The 19,387-nt window shown below is 36.5% G+C and overlaps 1 protein-coding gene across 3 annotated transcripts in view; it reads right to left on the bottom strand.

Moving 5' to 3' along the window:
- Positions 1-6,868: 6,868 nt before the first annotated feature.
- LOC112462141 (membralin) overlaps positions 6,869-19,387 on the bottom strand; it is a 58,488-nt gene continuing 45,969 nt past the window's right edge. For 2 of the 3 annotated variants that reach the window (XM_025027766.1, XM_025027767.1), the window contains exons 12-13: positions 18,059-18,458; positions 16,365-17,083 (exon numbers count right to left, since the gene is read on the bottom strand). In XM_025027766.1, the coding sequence (XP_024883534.1) occupies positions 16,905-17,083; positions 18,059-18,458 (579 nt within the window). In that variant the 3' untranslated portion in view covers positions 16,365-16,904. Of the gene's footprint in view, positions 8,080-16,364; positions 17,084-18,058; positions 18,459-19,387 lie in introns of those variants that run through there. The other variant, XM_025027768.1, reaches the window with a different exon arrangement.

Here is a 19,387-nt window from a genome sequence, read left to right as displayed (position 1 = left end):
AAGAGAAAACGGTGAACTGGGAAGGGGGGGTAAGAGGTGAACGCCAAGCGCGCGGATTCCGGCTTTTAGGACGCAACTTTTCCGACTTATTGGCACTGCCTGAATAAATTTAATTCCAACGTTTCCTCCCCCCCCCCTCTCTCTCTCTCTCTTTCTCTCTCTCTCTATCTGTCTGTCTCCCTTTATCTCTCTTCCGATGAATGGCGCTTTTCTATTCTCAACAACCTCGCTAAGAATTTCATCCTTGTCTCCTTTCCCCTGTGTCCTTTTGATATCACTACGCCTTTCCGATCATCAATATCACTTGAAATAAATCCTAAGAAAAAGGCGAAAATTAATCAATCATGGCATGTATTATAGCGTATATCATTAATGTGTATAATTTGTAGGAGCATTATTTTATGTAGAATATTAATCTCTTGATTTACTATTTTCGTGAGTTGCAGAGAATCGAAAAGCTTAAGAAACATTTACTGTTATAAATTATAGAAGATGAAAATTTTAATTTTTCTGGAAGATTTAGCTTAATCGAATAATAATAATCACGATTTACTTTCAATATCTGCATTCTCGCGACACGCGATGGCGATATACAGATTTAATTAAATGCGATCGTACGAAATGCGAAGAGCGAATACGACATTGCATTTGATATGTCAATAAAGGGAAAGATAATAATGCGACAAAAACGGCATTTTATTCGATGGAAAGCATCGCGGAAATCTGTATCTTGCATTCGCGTTCAGCCATCTGTAAGAAGGACGCAATGGATGCGAGACAGCCCTTGCACACGATATTAAAATTTCGTAGAGATTCCATATTTATTAGACCGACGCGGCACGGCGCGGCGGCGCGACGGGGGAGGTGTCACACGTTTCCTCGCGCGAATCTATGTGTCTTTCGATGAGTTTGTTAATAATTCGCATGCTTTACCATTACGTACATACATACATATCTCATCGATCCAATCAATGTGACAACAAATGAATGAGCATCGACGATTATTCTCTCAATTTGCATTTTTATTTCTTCCTTCATACAATTCATATAATTCTAATAATTAAAAAAAAATAGCTTTGTATACGATGCAGCGGTAAAGCTGGCGAATATCGATAATTCTCATATGAAAGACGTACTCATGTACGCATAAACACGTCGCGTACGCACTTACGCACGCATATACTCGCCACTCGGGAGCACGAAGCGTATAGTAGGTATGTGAGAGAGAAACGCACACGCACAGATACGCACGGTCTACTTACGCCTTACGCGGGACTCGGGACACATTGCGGTTCACTATATAGGTATGTTACGTCCATCGCGAAGTCGCGTCGCGTCACGCGTGTACTCGTATGTCGTATCGTATATACGGGCACGCGTGAATACACGCGTGTCACATAGCTCGTACGCGCAATATACGAACTGTTCGCGCGGCTTAACGCGATCGGCCACGGCAGTTTCGCGAAAGGAAGAAGGGACGCGTTGCTGTTATAAATAAAGCGCCACACCACCTGCTACACACTGATAAACTCGAAAGGCCAGTCATGCGCGAAACAAAGGTTAACTTCGACGGGCACTACCCCTATGCGACTCGTAGCGCTGAGAAAGAGTACGCTCTCGTACCGGATGTATCTTTCGATAAGTATTATAGACGCTTCCGCCTGATGCCATTAATCCGTCGACTATGTAATGCCACATTTATTTACGCCTTGCACTCACTCGCCGATCACTCATACAGCGCAAAATGATATGTTAGTTTCATATAGATATTTAAAAAGAAATATACATATTTATATTATTCATATTATACACAATGCTCCAGAATGCTCCAGAATACTACAGAATTGTGGCGATACGATTAAAAGAAGGATAATTTCTAATGAAAGAATTAATCGCGAAAATAATATGGAAAATAATAGGATTTCTTTTGTGAAATTTCATTTTTGAGTTATGCTGTTTTTTTGAGAAATCGTCCCCCCCTTTTCGATTCTTTTTTTCAAAGATACTCTCAAAAATATTTTCAATCAATCGTCAAGTACCAGGCAGAGCTCGCTTCACGTGCTCCAATTGTTCTTCATCTAATTATTTAGTAATATCCTTTTCGATCGACTGTTTTTCTTCCGTTTATCATACAGTTGTTTATTTTATCGTATGCTAATAACTATACTTATCTTTTGTATAGTTATTTTTCCATTTTCTCATACTGTAGCATTGTGTCTTGGGTTTGCATAAAACTCGACAATGCATTACAGCATAGCGCAGTCTGATTTTTCGTGACGCGACCACTCACTTTAAAGCACTTTCTGAAATGCCACGGCCATATCGCGCCCACTCTGTCGTGAATTCATCCGCATCGCACATACGTGTATACAGTAATTTGCACGAAGAGTATGCATACGACGAAGGTTGACTACGGGTGAAACCGGTGATCGATTAATAGTAAAGTGAACGGACTTAATTTCGTTAGACACAATAAGTTGGAGTAAATATGCGAACGTAGATCGTGATACGTGAACCCTTCAAGATTACGTTTTGCCGATAAGAAATAGAACTAGAAACGACACACCGATCCGTTTGCCTAAGCGATGATATTTTCCGTTCCAACGCGTACGAGCTAACGCACGACGACGCGTCCACCACACGTGACTGCTTGATTTAGCGCGTCTCTCTATGCGGAAAACATTATAAATCGGGAATTTAATGCAAAACGCCGCTCGACATTTATGCGCAAATAGAATAAATTTGCGGTAAATCGATGGAAGAGACACTCGACGGGAGGACACAATCGCGTCTCTCGTTAATACACACATTTATAGGAAAGCTGTATAAAAATTTCATAAATTAATAATAAATTCAAACGATATACGTCTACAGATAATTTCTTCTTATTCTTTTATTTTTCTAATGCATTGTACTTTGTTACAATAAATATTTTCCTGTTTCTAGTTTTCTGTATTTTCAATCTGACGTTTTTTCATATCAAAAACACAATTATATTATAATGTATGTTGCATAATGCGCCATAACGTACATTTTAACAGCTTAATTACCGTGACGAAAGAACGAATCGTAAAATATCGCGCGCTCTCCGTCAGTCCGAGACAACCGATTGCGTCAAACGCGAGTGTTGAAGAGTGTTAGGTGCACCATAGATCGTAGTTTGGATGCAGCATGGCACACATAATCATATTGGCATTCTATTAGGGGGTGTCTTCTCCCTCTGCCGGCTTCTGCTTCCTCCCTTCCATCTAACGCACACCCTCCTTTGCCTCATACCAGGCCATCCTGCAACCCTCCAGCATACGTCAATCGATAGTGTACAACATGATTATAATATCTCGTACGTCGAAATAAGAAACTGTCCTGTTTTTTTTCGGACGTCAATTAATAAATTAACATTTACGCAAAAGAACATTATTTTATATTATCGGGTTAATAACTGAAAAAATGGTGCAAATCGAAGATTTCGATCGTTAACTTTTTTCTCACAGATCAGGACCAATGACATGCATGCGCACAATCTTATCTCTTTTACATATAATTTATGTAGTAAATAGTTGTATAATATTCATATAAATTATTTTATACAAATGATTAATTTCTCTTTATCAACACATTCAATCGTGTTTATCATGTTTGGACTCCTAATAAGAATGAGAAACACCTTCTCAACGATATATACAATTATTTATATTTAGAATACGTTGATATGTTAAATTCATTTAGCTATCAGAGCAACAAATCGATATGTATGAAAGAGAAGAAGAGAAGAATCGAAACAGAGCAGTATCGGGATGCACGGGGGACAGCAAAATAGACTATAATATGCGTTAGATATAAGCGCTTCCATTACGCGTCTTCTTTCAAACAGTTCGAAATGTGGATTAACGTTAGGCGGAATTATTAGGTAACGTGAATGATAGTGTTAACTTGCTGGATGCATGGATTATTAACACGGCTTACATGATTTACGGTTAATAGCTAATAACCACGTATTACGTAACGACGTTGATGCGGTTACCATCTGCTATTTTGGTCTTGATTGCTGTCTATGTGCCTCCACAACCAAATCAGAGGTATGATACTATAGCGTTAATAAACAACAATTACCATGGAAAATAATGTAAGATATTTGTGCAAGAGTCACAGTCTTCATTTATCACTTCCTTTTTCGATACGTGTGTTCTTTTTTTTCAGGTATATAAGCTCTTTCGATCTAAATGAGACTAAATTACATAAGAGTATTATATAATTCTGGTATATTAAAGTGCTCAGTCGTATGCTAATATGAGTTTTATCTCTTACTCACGAAAACGACCAAAATGTTTTCGTTGCGTAACTGCTCGAATGAAAGGAGTCGATAAGACAAATTTATCAAATCCAAAAAGAAATCGCCTTTGAACCGGAACGGCACGAACGCAAGTGTACGCAAATAATAGCAGCAAACATTCGCCGACAAATGTACGTTAGAAGTTTGGGAGGAAAGTGATGAACGACGATAAACGGTATTTAGTAAGATACACATTCTCTCGACCGCATCATACATAATTTAACGCAAACACGCGCGAAGCAAGATCAAAAGTCAGAAATACGTAATTTCACGCGATGAACGAATGCATAGGGATGATTACAGCCGAGCTAACATGAACTATGAGATTCCACCAATATAAATCATCTTTCATCTCTTTCATCTCAAAGTACATAAGAAAATTACTAAAATTTGTCTTTGTTTTAAAAAAAACTGGGAGATGCATTGAAATGATAAAAAATTCCGAGACCTATAAAGGTGTCCAAGCAGGAAATTCTTTCTCGATTATTCAGTTATCTATTATATGAAATAAGGCAAAGAGAATTTCATTTATTGAAGTACAATATTATCTGCCTTAAACGTAATTGTCGATTGCATTACGAGTCCGCGTGCGTACTACGAGAGAGAGAGAGAGAGAGAGAAACAGAATACAAAGGTTAAACGGAGTGTAACACGCGTGGGTGGAACTGCGATAGAGTGGTGGAGTTGAAGAAAAACGAGAGGGAACGAGTAGAGAATAGAGAGCGAATTCATACGATCGACTGTGCGTAAAATTATTCCAAAACTTATTACTCCTGCTGGCTATGACCGTAGCTATGGCAACGAGACGCGGATATGAAAATTAATACGCACTGGGAAAACAGAAAGTTTTCAGAATGTTTTCCCATTACCGGCAGCACTCGCGATGTTCGTACCGATTCGTTTCTGACTGGCAACTAATTCGTCCGTAGTTGTGTAATTAGCTGCATTTTTATAACGATGCGACGTCGTTCGTGTCGCTTTTTTCTTTGAAGAAACACACATCATCCATGCTATGTTGCCGTCTCAAAATCAAAACTAATACGACTTTAAAACTTAACTTCAAGTTACTTGATTGTCAAACTCCAGCCGGATAAGTTATTTATTCGTAAACTGAGAATTATCAACTAATGATCAGAACGACAGTGTGTTTTAAAAGAACATTATATTTATATTTATTGTTGAAATTACCTCAATCACTTTAACAAACTCGTTATACCCGCTGAACATTTAATTCGTCCAAATCGTGAATATCTTTTCACGATTATGGAATGAATCTATGATTTACTATGTAACTCCAAATATATTTCAGTGCGCATATAACGGTTACATTGTTGATAATTATCAATTTTATTCTTTTAATTGTGCGGATACAAATACAATGGCTTTATAATCCATCAAAATGGTAGAAATATTTGACAATTTAAACTTTTATAATATAGGCAACAACAGCTTTCGTAAATAATTGAATTAATATTTAAATGTGTATAAAAATGTCATAGATTGGAAAATTTTATTCTTTTCAACTAATAACAAAAATCATTTTTTAATTATATATGTCATTTTATGCAACAAAAATAAATAAAAAATCTCTTAGATTTACATAGTTTTTTAAATTATTAATTATTATAAAAAATACAATTAAATACGCAATTCTGCAAGTAAAAAGAATTGTAATGTGTATGGTAAAGTAAAGCAGCGTTGAACAACTCAACGTGTATTCGTGCATCGTGAAAGTCGCTTGAATATTTTAATCGCGAGAAAATGATAAGTGATTTTAAAAGGCTTATAAATAGACCGCGTTTTTTTTTTCAAAGACTGCTTAATGTTGCTACATTCTTTCTGCATCTTGAAAAATACAAAAATTTGTCGTATAATTTTTAACATAACGCCAGCAGCAGCGGCGACACCGAACAACGAGAACGAACTAAAGTGACGTGAATCGATAATCGAACGCTGAGAGAGGGTGAAGCACGTAGAAATTATATTATCTTTTTCTTGTCGCGTACTACGTCGAACCTAATAGCCTGACGTCATCGATGGGAATTTATAGTCTCTCATAACGGAAGATTTATTTTTAAAAATTATATGTCCTGCATTTTGAATAATACAGGAAAATCCAGATTGATATAAATTTGTTTATAATTGAATTTATAATGTAGATTTATCTCATGATTATTATAGATAGATTCATTTTTTTTTTAGTACACTATAAACAATTTCTAAATGTATTAACAACAATTAGCTGATTGCGTGTGCAGTACGACTTGATTTATGCATAAACTTATATAGAAAAGTTAATAGGAAGCTCAAGATTCAAGCATTGAATGTTAGATAGAGGTGTCGTTTGAAATTTGCATACATTAATAATATAACAAACGATGCGCGGCGACACTTACAATTAGTGAAATACATTATAATACGTGCGAGTTATTAATATCTAGACACTGTAAAGATTATTTTAATTGAATCTTAACACAATATTGAATATTTTCATCGAATAATCGTATGTGATACGAAATATGTAAAAAACAATATAAACAATAACTCTAGATTTTTTTAGGCCCCAGCAGTCTTTTCATATTCAGAATTTTAGCCTTAAACACAACTATCCCACATATACATACATATATTTTAATTTTGTATATTTCATTTACCTGAGATATTCTTGAATACTTTATGAATACAAATGCCAACAAAAGATAAACATTCTTGACACAAGATACATGACCATGAATAGGATATTGCGACATACAAATTTTTCCATTCTAACAGAAGTCCAAGGTCCGATTTTCGCTTGGAGACAATTGAGCTATATATGCATTATGTTTATATATCTTTAAATAAAAAACAATATTGTCTCGCTTTGCCGATATTTTCTGTTTCCCTCTTTTTGTGTATAACTGGTTATCCTACTTACCCTATATAAGCCTTATTTCGTCGCAACTGTGCAAAGTGACGCATCTGCAGAAGGCAAAGCTGAAACTGGTGGTTGAATGGTGGCAGTAGCGAGAAAAGATATTTAGCATGCACGGGAAGCGACCGCTGCTCATAAAGGATAGGAGGAATCCACAATGAACCGATAAGCGAATAATCTCGCGAGAAAAAGGGAAGAATATGAAGGGGTAATGGAGCAGGGAGAAAACCTGTCAAGTTGAAGCAAGGCGGAGCGAGTGCTTTAAATTCAGGATCGTCCCCCTGCCCCTCTAAATTTTTTCAAAAAATTCATTAATATTTAATACTCTGAGATACATGTCATGTTGTCACAATACTACTATACTACGCATAACTACTACTAAGTATATAATATTTTTTACAAAAATATGCACAACCATGATAATTAGGCAATATCGATAATAAATATAAACAATAAGACCATTCTTTTACATTTTCGAATTATATACGATCATTACAAACTCCGACAGTCTTATTACAATCAGTATGAACGATTAGTTTTATATAATATATAATGGCAGATAAAATGTGTGAATACTTGGGAAAGATTTATTCGAATATCAAACGCACCTCACTGTCGCGCTCTTCGCTTTTTCATCCTCTCGATTCACAGTTTTTTGCTTACATACGCACACATTGGTATTATTCCAGCATCTTCTTTGAAACGTCAGGCAATTATATTTATCCTTCCACATCGGCACCGAGAGATGCAGAATTGAGCTCCTTGCAGAATTGAGCGCAAAATACTTTCTCATTGGATTAAGAGAAGGATTTCCAGTTCAACGCTCATGTGTCACCTGCGTAAGAGAGAAAACGACGAGTTTCTATAGAAGAAAATTCATCCAAACACGGAACAACTTGTCATTATAAAGTCGTAAAAAGAATCTGCTTTCCAGATTAAAAACAACTAAGATTGCGTTATTGTCTCATTTTGGTCACGCGCCTGATTGCGCCGGATTGCGCCGGATTGCGCCGGAAAATATGTATTTCATTGATATTTTCAACTGCAACTAGCAATATTTAATGACCGCTACCAATGCTGACGAAAATAAATCAATATGCAATAACAAAAATGAAAATCTCAATGGAAGAATAATGTATAACATCGTTATCGTTTAAACATGATTATTCTATATTCGTTAAAAAATTCACACGTGCATGAAGCGAGTGAATAAATGCTTTCCGTCAGTATGTAGCATAATAAAGTATAATAAAAACTTGTACGCTGGTTCAATTTAGTCCATAATCTAATTAACAATAAATTATAACTAATGAGAAATATCATGCCTGTATTAAAAATTCCATCCGTTCCGGGAACTGACGCTGTTTCAGTGCACAATGAGTACTTTATAATTGGGACATAGCGTAACATCGAACCCCATATAATTTCGCTGAGGCTGAGAGGAAGCCCGGCGAATAGAAGTTATACTTGCCAGAGGAGTACCTCGGATATGTTATCTCCATTAAAACATTGCGAGGATTCGGCGTGAAATTCGTATTCTAAAAAGTATAATTATAATTTGCGTATATAAAATTCAATCTCTTGTCTATTCAATGTTTCATTCGCTTTATTAAAGGAGCGTACGAACCATAAAAAAAAATATACGTCATGAGAAGATAATAAATCAACTATATATACGGCACGTATATATACGGCACGTGTATGAACTTTTGAATGACAGTAATTGCTTATGATTAATTCGACATAGCACCGACAAGATATTATTTCGTACAAAACTTGTCATTATCGAAAATTTCTGGAAGGCAAGACTTTGATACGTAATTGTAGACGTGACGATTATCGAATTCAGCACTCTTATAAGACAAATTTCTGTCTACGGTAGAAAATCAATTGGATTGATATCGTCAAATTAATTACGAGTGGAGATCAGAACTCGTCTTGCCACAAACGTTTGACGCTTTAAACGATCATTTGATGTAATCATACAAATTTTCAATATTGTGCAGCTTTTCCCTCGCGATCTTGAGGGGGATCCTGTTACTTATAAAACTTATAAAATTACCATACGCGCGTTTTTAATGACATGTCTGTCGATAATATATGAATCTTTATATCTTTCTTTTATCATTTTAATAAATACTATAATATATAATACATTATTATTTTATGCAAAATAATTATAAAAAATTTCCTTTCATAAATCATAATTTCAAATAACAAAGAGACAATGTTAAAAGTAATAAATACAAGTTATATGTAACTTACCTTTGAAGCTATTAAATATTTGCTTTAAAGGTATTGAAGATAAATTATGAATGTAAATAAATATTTGCTTTAAAGGTATTGAAGATAAATTATGAATGTAAATCTATTATAGCCGTAGCTGCAATATTAGAACACGATGAAACCATGTAGCGTCCTATTGCTACACTGACGTCATTGCAAATCAATAACATTAGTGTCAAATTGCAAAACAATTGAGATAGTATAATTCAGAAGAACGATGTAGTTTTATTCTGACATGTTATTTTAGACCGTTTTATCTCACGCGCGATTTTTATTCATTTTCTTACAACGCTGCATATGCAGATATTACAGACGCACATCCTCTGTCATAAGAACATCACAATAGGATGTAGAACCTAACAAATTGATTTCTCGACATATATACTCGAGAATGATAAATATATATTACGTTTTATTGGATGCATATGTATGTATTATGAAGCATACGATACGTCTCAATGGTTTACGTTTTGCCAATTTGTTATCATGAATATTCGAGATAATTGGGTATTACTAGACACGTTCAGATACGTTCGAAGCAAGCTGTGAAAAGTATCGATACAGTGTTCTCTGAAAACAGGTCGCATGTGAAATTAGACGATTCAAGCGATTTGATTAAATTGGAAATGGATTAATTCGATCAAGCAGAATCAGGAGATACAAAGTTAGTAACCTCTGGAAATCAAGGGTAGACTCCTTGGTATGAGAACAGGCAGCGTAAAATACGTGAAGTTATATTATGCAATCGTTATCTCTATTTTTATATGATACCACTTGTCAATTTTAGCTTTGTGTGTAAAAAATCCTCTTCTAAAAAGGAGATGTGAAGTTTATTGTTGCCGCTTTTCCGCGATGCCGATTGGTTCTCTTGCTGCGCTTACTTCATTTGCAGCTGTCATTGTATATTTTGACAGTTGTGTATAATAGGGTTAATAGTGAAATGTTAAAGATAAATAGCGCGCGCGTAGCGCGCGTCTGTAGTGTCTAGTTATTGTAAAAAGGAAAAAATCTAATGGTAAAATCATTGGTTCATTTGTCGTATTACTAACAAACGAATTTGCAACCATGACAATTTAATGACACATAGAAGTAAGAAGAATACTGATACTCGTTGTATGTACCATATGCAGCATACATATACCTGAGAAGACTCAGAAAGCCATTAGCTAATTAATGAGATCTCCTCCGGCGATGCTCGGCTTAAAGTCCGGAAAACACGTACCTAATGCCTCTCGAAACTGTGCAGCCGACTTTCGAACACCAATGAAAAAGAGACACAGAACAAAGATACTTTTTTTTACATTATGCTTCCAAATGAAATGAAGATACAAACTCATAAAGAAATGAATATAGTTGAATATCATCATTCATCCTAGCAGCTATAAGCTCAAACCATTTAAAATATATGATGACAAAACATCTGTAGTTAAAATTGTTAGAAAGGCATCAACCTATCAAGCATCTTATCACAGTATCTTATTATTTCTTTGCCACTCACATTTGCATTGCTTCAAAAATAATATAATTATCGTATATCTTGTGCATGCGCTTACGAGGTTCGATATATCAAAGAAAGCGGACTCGGTGTTATCGAGCGACGCGTCGCGCCGCGCCGAAGCGTGGAAAGGAAACAACGCCCCAAATATAAAGACCCAAGAAAAGGTCAACTAACAATAAGATTTAGCGATTCATTTTTATAACGAATTTATATTTCTATACAGTCTATCATAACTTTAATATTCGTTTTTATACTTGAAAATCAAATTCTAAAATCACGTAAACATTTTTAAATATTATTTTAAATTATTTCCGTACCTTTTATGACTTTATGATTTAATATGAATCTTAACATTTTTTTTTTTTTTCATCATTTTAAGCAAAATGAAAATTCAAATGTAAGATATACAAATGTATAGAAAATATATGTATGAAAAAAATAAAATATAAAATGTAAAATACAAAATACAAAAACGAAAATCAGTTTTAAATTAAAAGAAAAAATGTCTTTATCGCTAAGTCTTATTAAACAGAAAAAAAAAACGGATTTGATCTGATTTATGAAACTTGCAATATCTCATAAAAATCAATAGATCGCTGGCATCTCGTATTTTTATGTGCCACCGTGAGTTTTTTCATTATGGCTCGGAGCATGGTAACGCGTTTCCAAGAATTAAGTTTTTAATTGCGTCAGGAAGAAGATTTAATTTCAGGTACGCCGTGGAACTTGAAGTGGCTTCGTATTAAGATACCTTGTTTTAGCGCGTAGCGAAGTAAAGCTAAAACGGCTTAACTCTTAGGAAGAGCCGAATGAACGAGCGAGCGGACAAGGTAGGTATTCTCACGAAAGACAAGCCACGATGCCGCGACACCACGTGCTTGACGGTCCTGCGAGCGACAGTCCATTGTTTCGCGGATAAGCCGTTTTTATTAAAGCGGATGATTATTTCGACGTTGAGCATCGTTGCTGGACAGGACGAAAGCCGATCGATGCCTCTGCCATTATCATTACTACCATCTTGGCCGTTTTCACGTTTTACATCCGATCAAGCAACAAAGTGACGACATAGATATCTTTATTCCTGCAACATTATATATTTGACTTATTATCAAATGTTTGAGTAATTTAACATTGAGTACACATCGCGCAGAAAAATCTCCCTGTAAAATTTAGTCGAGAACAAATATTTGTTATTTATTTCCTATTGAATTTTAATTTACTATTCTAAAAAATATTGGTTATCAATTAGAATTAATCAAAAGGCACGTTTGTGAATTTTCTTCAGTTAATTAAGAATATCCTCTAGATCAATTTCTTTAAAAAGAACGCTCTAAGAACGAAGCTGCTCATACATGATTCGTTAAAGTGCGTTTCTCGCGACCATCGTCGATATGATTCCGATAGGAAACCTATCTAGTGGTGAGCAAAGTGGCCGAAGATGAGAGAAAGAGGGAAAGGGCAGAGGGACAATTCCGAAGAAACAAAATGACAAGAGAGAATGAGATGGAAGAAGTAAAAAAAATAAGACGTGGACGGAGAGAGGGAAAAGAGAAACACAGAACGATCCGTGTAGGTTCGTCCATGTAGGGACAGAAGGCAGCCCTGCGGGCAGCCAATCAAATAAAGTAGTCCGAGGTTGCTTTGCCGGATGCAAATTTAGCCCCTGTGGGCTTTCTGTTTCCATCCTCCTCCTCCTCCTCCTCCTTCTCCTCTTCCCGCTGTCGTTCTGCAACTGCTGAGCTGAGACTCTATACGAGTTTCCGGGACATACGGAAGTGGCTCTGTAGCCGTTCACCAATACACAACCCACTATACCCTCCCTCTTGCTTCTCCTTCGCGCTCACCCTTTCGTCAGATTATTCATTCTGACCCTTTCCAATCCCGATCGTCGAAGAATCGCTATCACAAGGGATACGTGGAATCAGTTGCGCCTTTATATGCAACGATCAAATCTTTTTGTGACACTAAGAAAAAAATGCACATAATCAATTATATAATTTATTTGATTCATGTTCATATACGATGAGAATACAGATTTACGTTGCAAATTACTTTCCATTAGAAAAGAGATAATCACACAACGATACAATAACAATAAATTCCATGACAAAGAAGATAATCTCTTGATAATAATTGCTAAAGAAAATGTTATGTATATATATATTCGCGACAAAATTACACATCTTTGAAATATTAAGCTCAAATGGTACTAATGCGGCGTGTCGCGATGTGCTCCATACCTATATACCGTACAACGGAACAGTGATACAACGGAACGGAGGAGGATTCGAGCGACGAATCGGATCGCGATGCGACTCACTCCTAATTATGTCTTAATGAAAATAAATCGCTACATTTGTAGGAGCACCGTGTCTCTTTGGGCATTTCCACGAATCACCCGTACCTCCAACCTTTGCCCACGCAGTTCGTCTTCCCCTCCACCTTCTCTCTCCCCCCCTCTCTCTCTCTCTCTTTCTCTTTCCATTCTATCGTGTTATCTTCGTACTCCACGCCACCTGTTTGATTCCTTCAAAGGGATACCAGTGTCTATTTGTCTATTTCGGTTTGTCCCGTTCTTCCCCGCCAATCCCATCCGCACGACTTGGACGGAATCCAACACAGTTCTCCCTATCCACCGCGCATCCTCTGCCTTACGTTCCAAGTTGAACAATCAATTTCAATTTCGCGAGAATCGCTTTTAAATCTCGAATTTGCCGTGCTGTTCGAAGCAACGCGATAGTATAGGGATGGGACGAGTTAAATGCTGAATCGATAATAAATCAAGACGAAACATAGAATAAGATCTCTGCATTTATTTATAATCTAATAATAACAGCAGCAATAGTAGCACAATAGGGATAATAGTAACAATATCTAATAATATATACAACCAAAAGAAATAAAATATATAAATAATAAAAAAATTTTTTTACAGAAGCGCTCGTCTACAAATGTGACTCGGGAGACAACAAACAAAACGATAATCGGAGCTTTTACAGTCGATATTCTTAAATAACCTTCTCTTTTCGAGCTTCTTTGTTATCTCTTAAGGTGATCCTAAAGCCGTGATCCTAGCCGGTTTTTTTTTCAGTTTTTTTCTTAGCACTAATCTTTTAATTGGCTTTATAGAAATGCAAAATTCTTGTCTAGAATTAAAGTACGCATCAAAATCTAGGTCATGGTGGTCGAATTTATATCGAAAACGAAAAAAAAATAATATTTTTTGTTATACGTGACGACCACCACATGTAAATTCGACCACCATGACCTAGATTTTGATGCGTACTTTAATTCTAGACAAGAATTTTGCATTTCTATAAAGTCAATTAAAAGATTAGTGCTAAGAAAAAAAAACGAAAAAAACCGGCTAAAATCACGGCTTTAGGATCACCTTAACTGAGCACATTTGTATAATTCGCGCAATTGTTTCTTACTTTTCGTTATTATGTCATTCGTCGGAATATCGCTTAGCTCAGCATCAATATCACTTATAGTACGCTGATGCATGCCAAAATCGACAAATTACATTAACAATACGTGATAAATACATACGCATCATTTGTTCCTAACGTCGGTCTCCAATGAGTGTGCTAGCTCGTCTCGTTTTCCTTTGCACGAATCGTTTCAATATTTCACACATGTCCCAGTCCACGTAATAAAAAAAACATGCCATTTCACTTGCCAATGATACATAGTATATATCACTAAATGACAAATCTCCGGAACGGATAAATTATATCACTGTAAACTTACATTATAACGATTATCGTTAATCCTAAGTAACAACGCACTAAGGTGGAGAATGCGGCATCGGCGATTCCGTCAGAAGCGGTTTCTTTCGCGATTTATATGTTTCCGATCCTTCTCATTTTCTTTATCTTTATCTTTATTTATATTAATAGCACGCAACGTTTTGTCATTCCAGTAAACGGCAATTGCAACTTAAGCTAATTAAACCCGTGTTAAACTGATTGGTTAATTATAAAATAATGAGTTAGAAATATCCGTGGAATGAATGAAACATTCGAAAAAATCCCAGATCCCAAATACGCTATATCATAAAAGATAAAGGGGAAAAAGGGCATGTGAAAGATATACTATCGATTTTACTCGTTTTATCTCGCTACATCCTTATATATAGCGTTGTCGTCCGAATAATTTGCTACTAAGCACAAGACAAGATTAGCTACATATGAATTTATACCAAGAAAATATTCTTACGCAGTCAAACAAATTTTTACATCATTACACGAGTATTCGGTAATTTCAAAATGTTCATTAGTCAAAACTCGATTGCATGTCTATTCCATACCTGTGCCTCTATCAAGGCAGAGTCTATCTAATCGAGCGAACACAATCGAGCATCGAAAAATATTATTTAGAAAAAAGAGAAAACACAGCAATTGATCGGATAATGATCTTCATGTACGATTTTACTTATTGTAGTTATGTCCGTTGATCTAACATTATTGATATAATTAATACATTTATCATGACATAAACCGAAAAAATCGCTTTATAATATTCTCTAATGACGCGATTTTTGTTCGATACTTGTTTAAACAAATTTACTTGCGAAAGTACTTGTTAACTACTATCTCATCTCTATTTCGGTAGGTCGTAATGTATATGTAGAACAAACAAAAGAGGGAATCAAAGAATATTCAGAGGCATTCTAATCGTGCTGAAAAACTGCAATCTTAGCGGTCTCGCCGACAAATGCTTCCCTAACATTTTCAAAAGACGAAGAGTGCAGAGACAAGTGCGAAGAACAGTTCAACGTTTAACTATCTCGCTGTAAGAATTTGTACATAAAATTATTCGTCAAAAATTTTGGCGCATTCCAATCAATCTCAATGTAAATATAATTTCCAGTAATCTCAATTCTAAATATAATTTCTTGTAATCTTTTACTATAGTCTTTCGAAGTCCGATAAAAGTAATAATTGTAAATATTTCTTATTTTAACCATGTTATCTTTGCGGGATACGAGCGTAAAAATTTTATAGTCACCATATGAATGAGACAGAATAAATACGAAGAATAATTAAATAGAAACATATGTGTGTGTGCGTGTGCGTGTGTGTGTATAAATACATGGAAGAAAAATGTCAGAAATTATTCACTTCATGCAATAAGAGAAATATATTTATAAAGTAAACAAATTACAAATTAACAAGAATCTTGAGACTACTCGCAAATGTGCATTTCAATCGGAAGATAATATTTATCGTAATATATTTTGCACTCGTGTTTAACGTATCTTTCAACAAATAAATACAAAAACTCTTGCATCTTGTATCATTAAATATAAAATAATCTTATGGAATATTACATAAAAAAATTACACGTATTACGTTACAAAGAATCATTATATAATTCACGTACAACCGCGATAAATTAAAAACTGAGTTAAAAACATAGTGTTTTATCATTTCTGAAATTACTGTCTGAATTCATACAGGTAACTTTGCTATTATACTTGACTTGTAATGAATCTAACATGGAAACGTGTAACTGCATAAAATCAAATCCGATCGAACCCTGATATTCCCATATATTACTGCCATAGAAAATTTATTTCTATAATTACATGAGCGTAAAAATCTTTGCCTCTTCGTCCATTGTTTCTGATTTCGAAGCGTGATATTTATGACATTTTCAAAGAATCGGTTTCTAAGTTTATCCTCATTGAAATTAAACATTGAACACGTATCTTGTTCATTCTCTTACATAAAGAGACCATATTACTTTATAGTTAAGTTCCCTTGACAAAATAACTGCGCCGATTTTCTGCGAAAGGAAATCGACGGAAGCAGTCATGTGGAAATGATACACTCTGTGCTCTGACTGTCACGCACTGGCATGATTAAAGTCTAATGTTTCTTGTCTTCGACAGACACTTCCTTGCGTACCACTTCGGCAGACTCGATGACCTCGAATCCTTCGGAGGACGAAGTATCGGTGAAGGAACTCGTAGATCCAGACGCTGAGGGCACTGCTTCCGTTTTCGCAACGGAAGCCGATGTAGCGAGCACTGCCGTGTCTTCCGACACTGCGATTTAAGATTTAACGCAACATTGTTTTTTTATTATATACCGCCACATGAAGAAATATCATACTTTGAAGATAATACAATTTATAGAAGTTTTAGATGACAAATATCCGTAATAAAAGTCAAACAATCGGTGTGGTATAAAGAGCGCGCATCAACTGTAAGTCAAACCGCAGCTGTAAATAAATAAACTGGTTCCCGACGCTCGGTAACGCTCGCGCGCGTGTTAAAACGATTATCGATTATCCGAGCCACGAACGCGAAACGAGAGGTGAAATTAAAAGCCCAGAAAAATAATCAGTGCTAGTTGGATCGTTCGAATTGAAACACGATAGCGCGGTATCGCGTGCCAAACTATGTAGGCGCTCCAAAGCGACGAGTGTCAGTGACACAGGATCTACAAAGTGCTCATTCAAAACTCTAAACCGATGAAACGCGCGCGTGATTTCGCGAACCGGCACGCGGAATGCGTAATCACGGAATTATTGACGATTACAATACGTTATACGATATCTCAAAAATTACTCAATATTTCTCTGGTATCGTTGAAGCCCCAAGAGGATCATTTTTCGGCTGTTGGCTTGTCGTTCCGACATAGGTTTTTTTTCGTCGTTCTCAATAATGTGTAAATCTTATATGTTTCATAAAATTAAACTCGCGAAAGCGCAAGTGTCATAGAGGAAAAAGTTTTTTCCTATTGTATAAAGTTGTATAAAAGTTGAAATAGCTATACGTACATACATATATGTATATCTATATATATATAATTAAATGTACCATTTTTTAATTTGTTTCTCTACATTTATAGAAAAAGTATGTTGAGTGTCGAAATTTGATCAAATATACAATATCAAATATCCGATATAGTAAGTTTAATTCGTTTAAGACACTAGGAAATAAAATTTTAATTGATCTAGCCGGTGACTCAATGAGAAATAACGCAAACGCAAGATAAAAATATTGAAATTGACTTACCTCGAACAGAATTGTCTCGACGGTCAGCCGTCGTTGTCGCGGATGTTTGCTCATTATCCGCATTCGCATGTTGTTCCTCCGTATTGCTAGGTTCGAAGTCAAGCTGAGAAAGCTCAGTAATGTAGTTTTGCTGTGTCTGTTCCGTCGTCGGAGGTGTCGACGGATTCGGATTCGACGAAGGTGAAGGCGAAGGAGCCACTGACGGCGATGGCGATGGCGACGGCGACGGCGTTGGCGAAGGTGACGGCGACGACCCCGGACCCGGGGTGGTTGGGGCCGTACTGGGCGTTGCTGGTTGCGCTTGAGGCTGAGCATGATTACGAAACAGGAGCTGCTGAAGTTGCGCCTGCTGCAGAATTACTGGTAGCTCATAGTGATGAAAGAAGTATAGCATTGAGTGCTGAAACAAAAAAAAGAATGACATCTATAACATGCATGGCATTTTGTCTCTCTGTCGCCATATATAATACGCTGTAAGAATTCGCCACTCCCCCTGCATCCATGTGTTGGACACCGTTGGAGAAACCGGAAACAAAAATTCAACCTGGCGAGCTGTATCTCCCGGCACACGTGGCTCTATGCATTCGTTTATTCCGTGTATGTGAGCCGTGTGTGCCGCTCGCGCCTAGCAAATTTATATGGAAATTCACCAAATTCGTTCTACATCAGCGCTCTCTTTCTCCGCAATCGCTTCGAACCTTGTCTCTGCCGATCGGTATCGATCGTGATACGTGCATCGTGATAACGACGACTGCACACACAATAACGCAGCCTCTCTTCACACGTATCGCGCGAAACCAAATCCTCCATTCCTCCATTCCTAAATTGCAAAATCCTACTACTTTATTAAGTAATTTAGGGACGTCTCTTGATTAAACCAAGCACGCTGCGTGCAGTTGGAATTATTTATAGAATTGAGACGTGACAAACTGTGCCAACGAGAACCATCCAATCGCATTTATTTTGACGTTCTTTCTTTTAAGATTGAAAAATCTAAAATGAACAAATAACACGGAGGTATAGAGGTGCAGAGGCTGCAGAGGCTGCAGAGGTAGGAGTGAAGGTGGCGAGCGGATGAGCGAGAAGAAAAATCCTGGATATGGAAAATAGATATCTCGGGTCCGGGCACCTGTCGACGACGCGGAGGAAATGGTATTCTCGGTGATTCGTCGGCAAGAGCGGAACGATTCCGCACCGTTTGAGAAAAAGAAGACTGGTGGGAAGATTGGTGAAGAGCGGGAAGTGGATCCCAAGGTGGATGGGAAAGAATGACGGGAAGCGGAGTGTAGGAACGCGATTGCGGGAACGGGAACGGGAGCGGGATCCGGG

Source organism: Temnothorax curvispinosus, unplaced genomic scaffold (assembly GCF_003070985.1).
Source record: "Temnothorax curvispinosus isolate PA1 unplaced genomic scaffold, ASM307098v1 QBEX01011966.1, whole genome shotgun sequence".
In the NCBI taxonomy this organism is placed as follows: domain Eukaryota; kingdom Metazoa; phylum Arthropoda; class Insecta; order Hymenoptera; family Formicidae; genus Temnothorax; species Temnothorax curvispinosus.
This window is presented reverse-complemented; position numbering and strand designations above follow the sequence as displayed.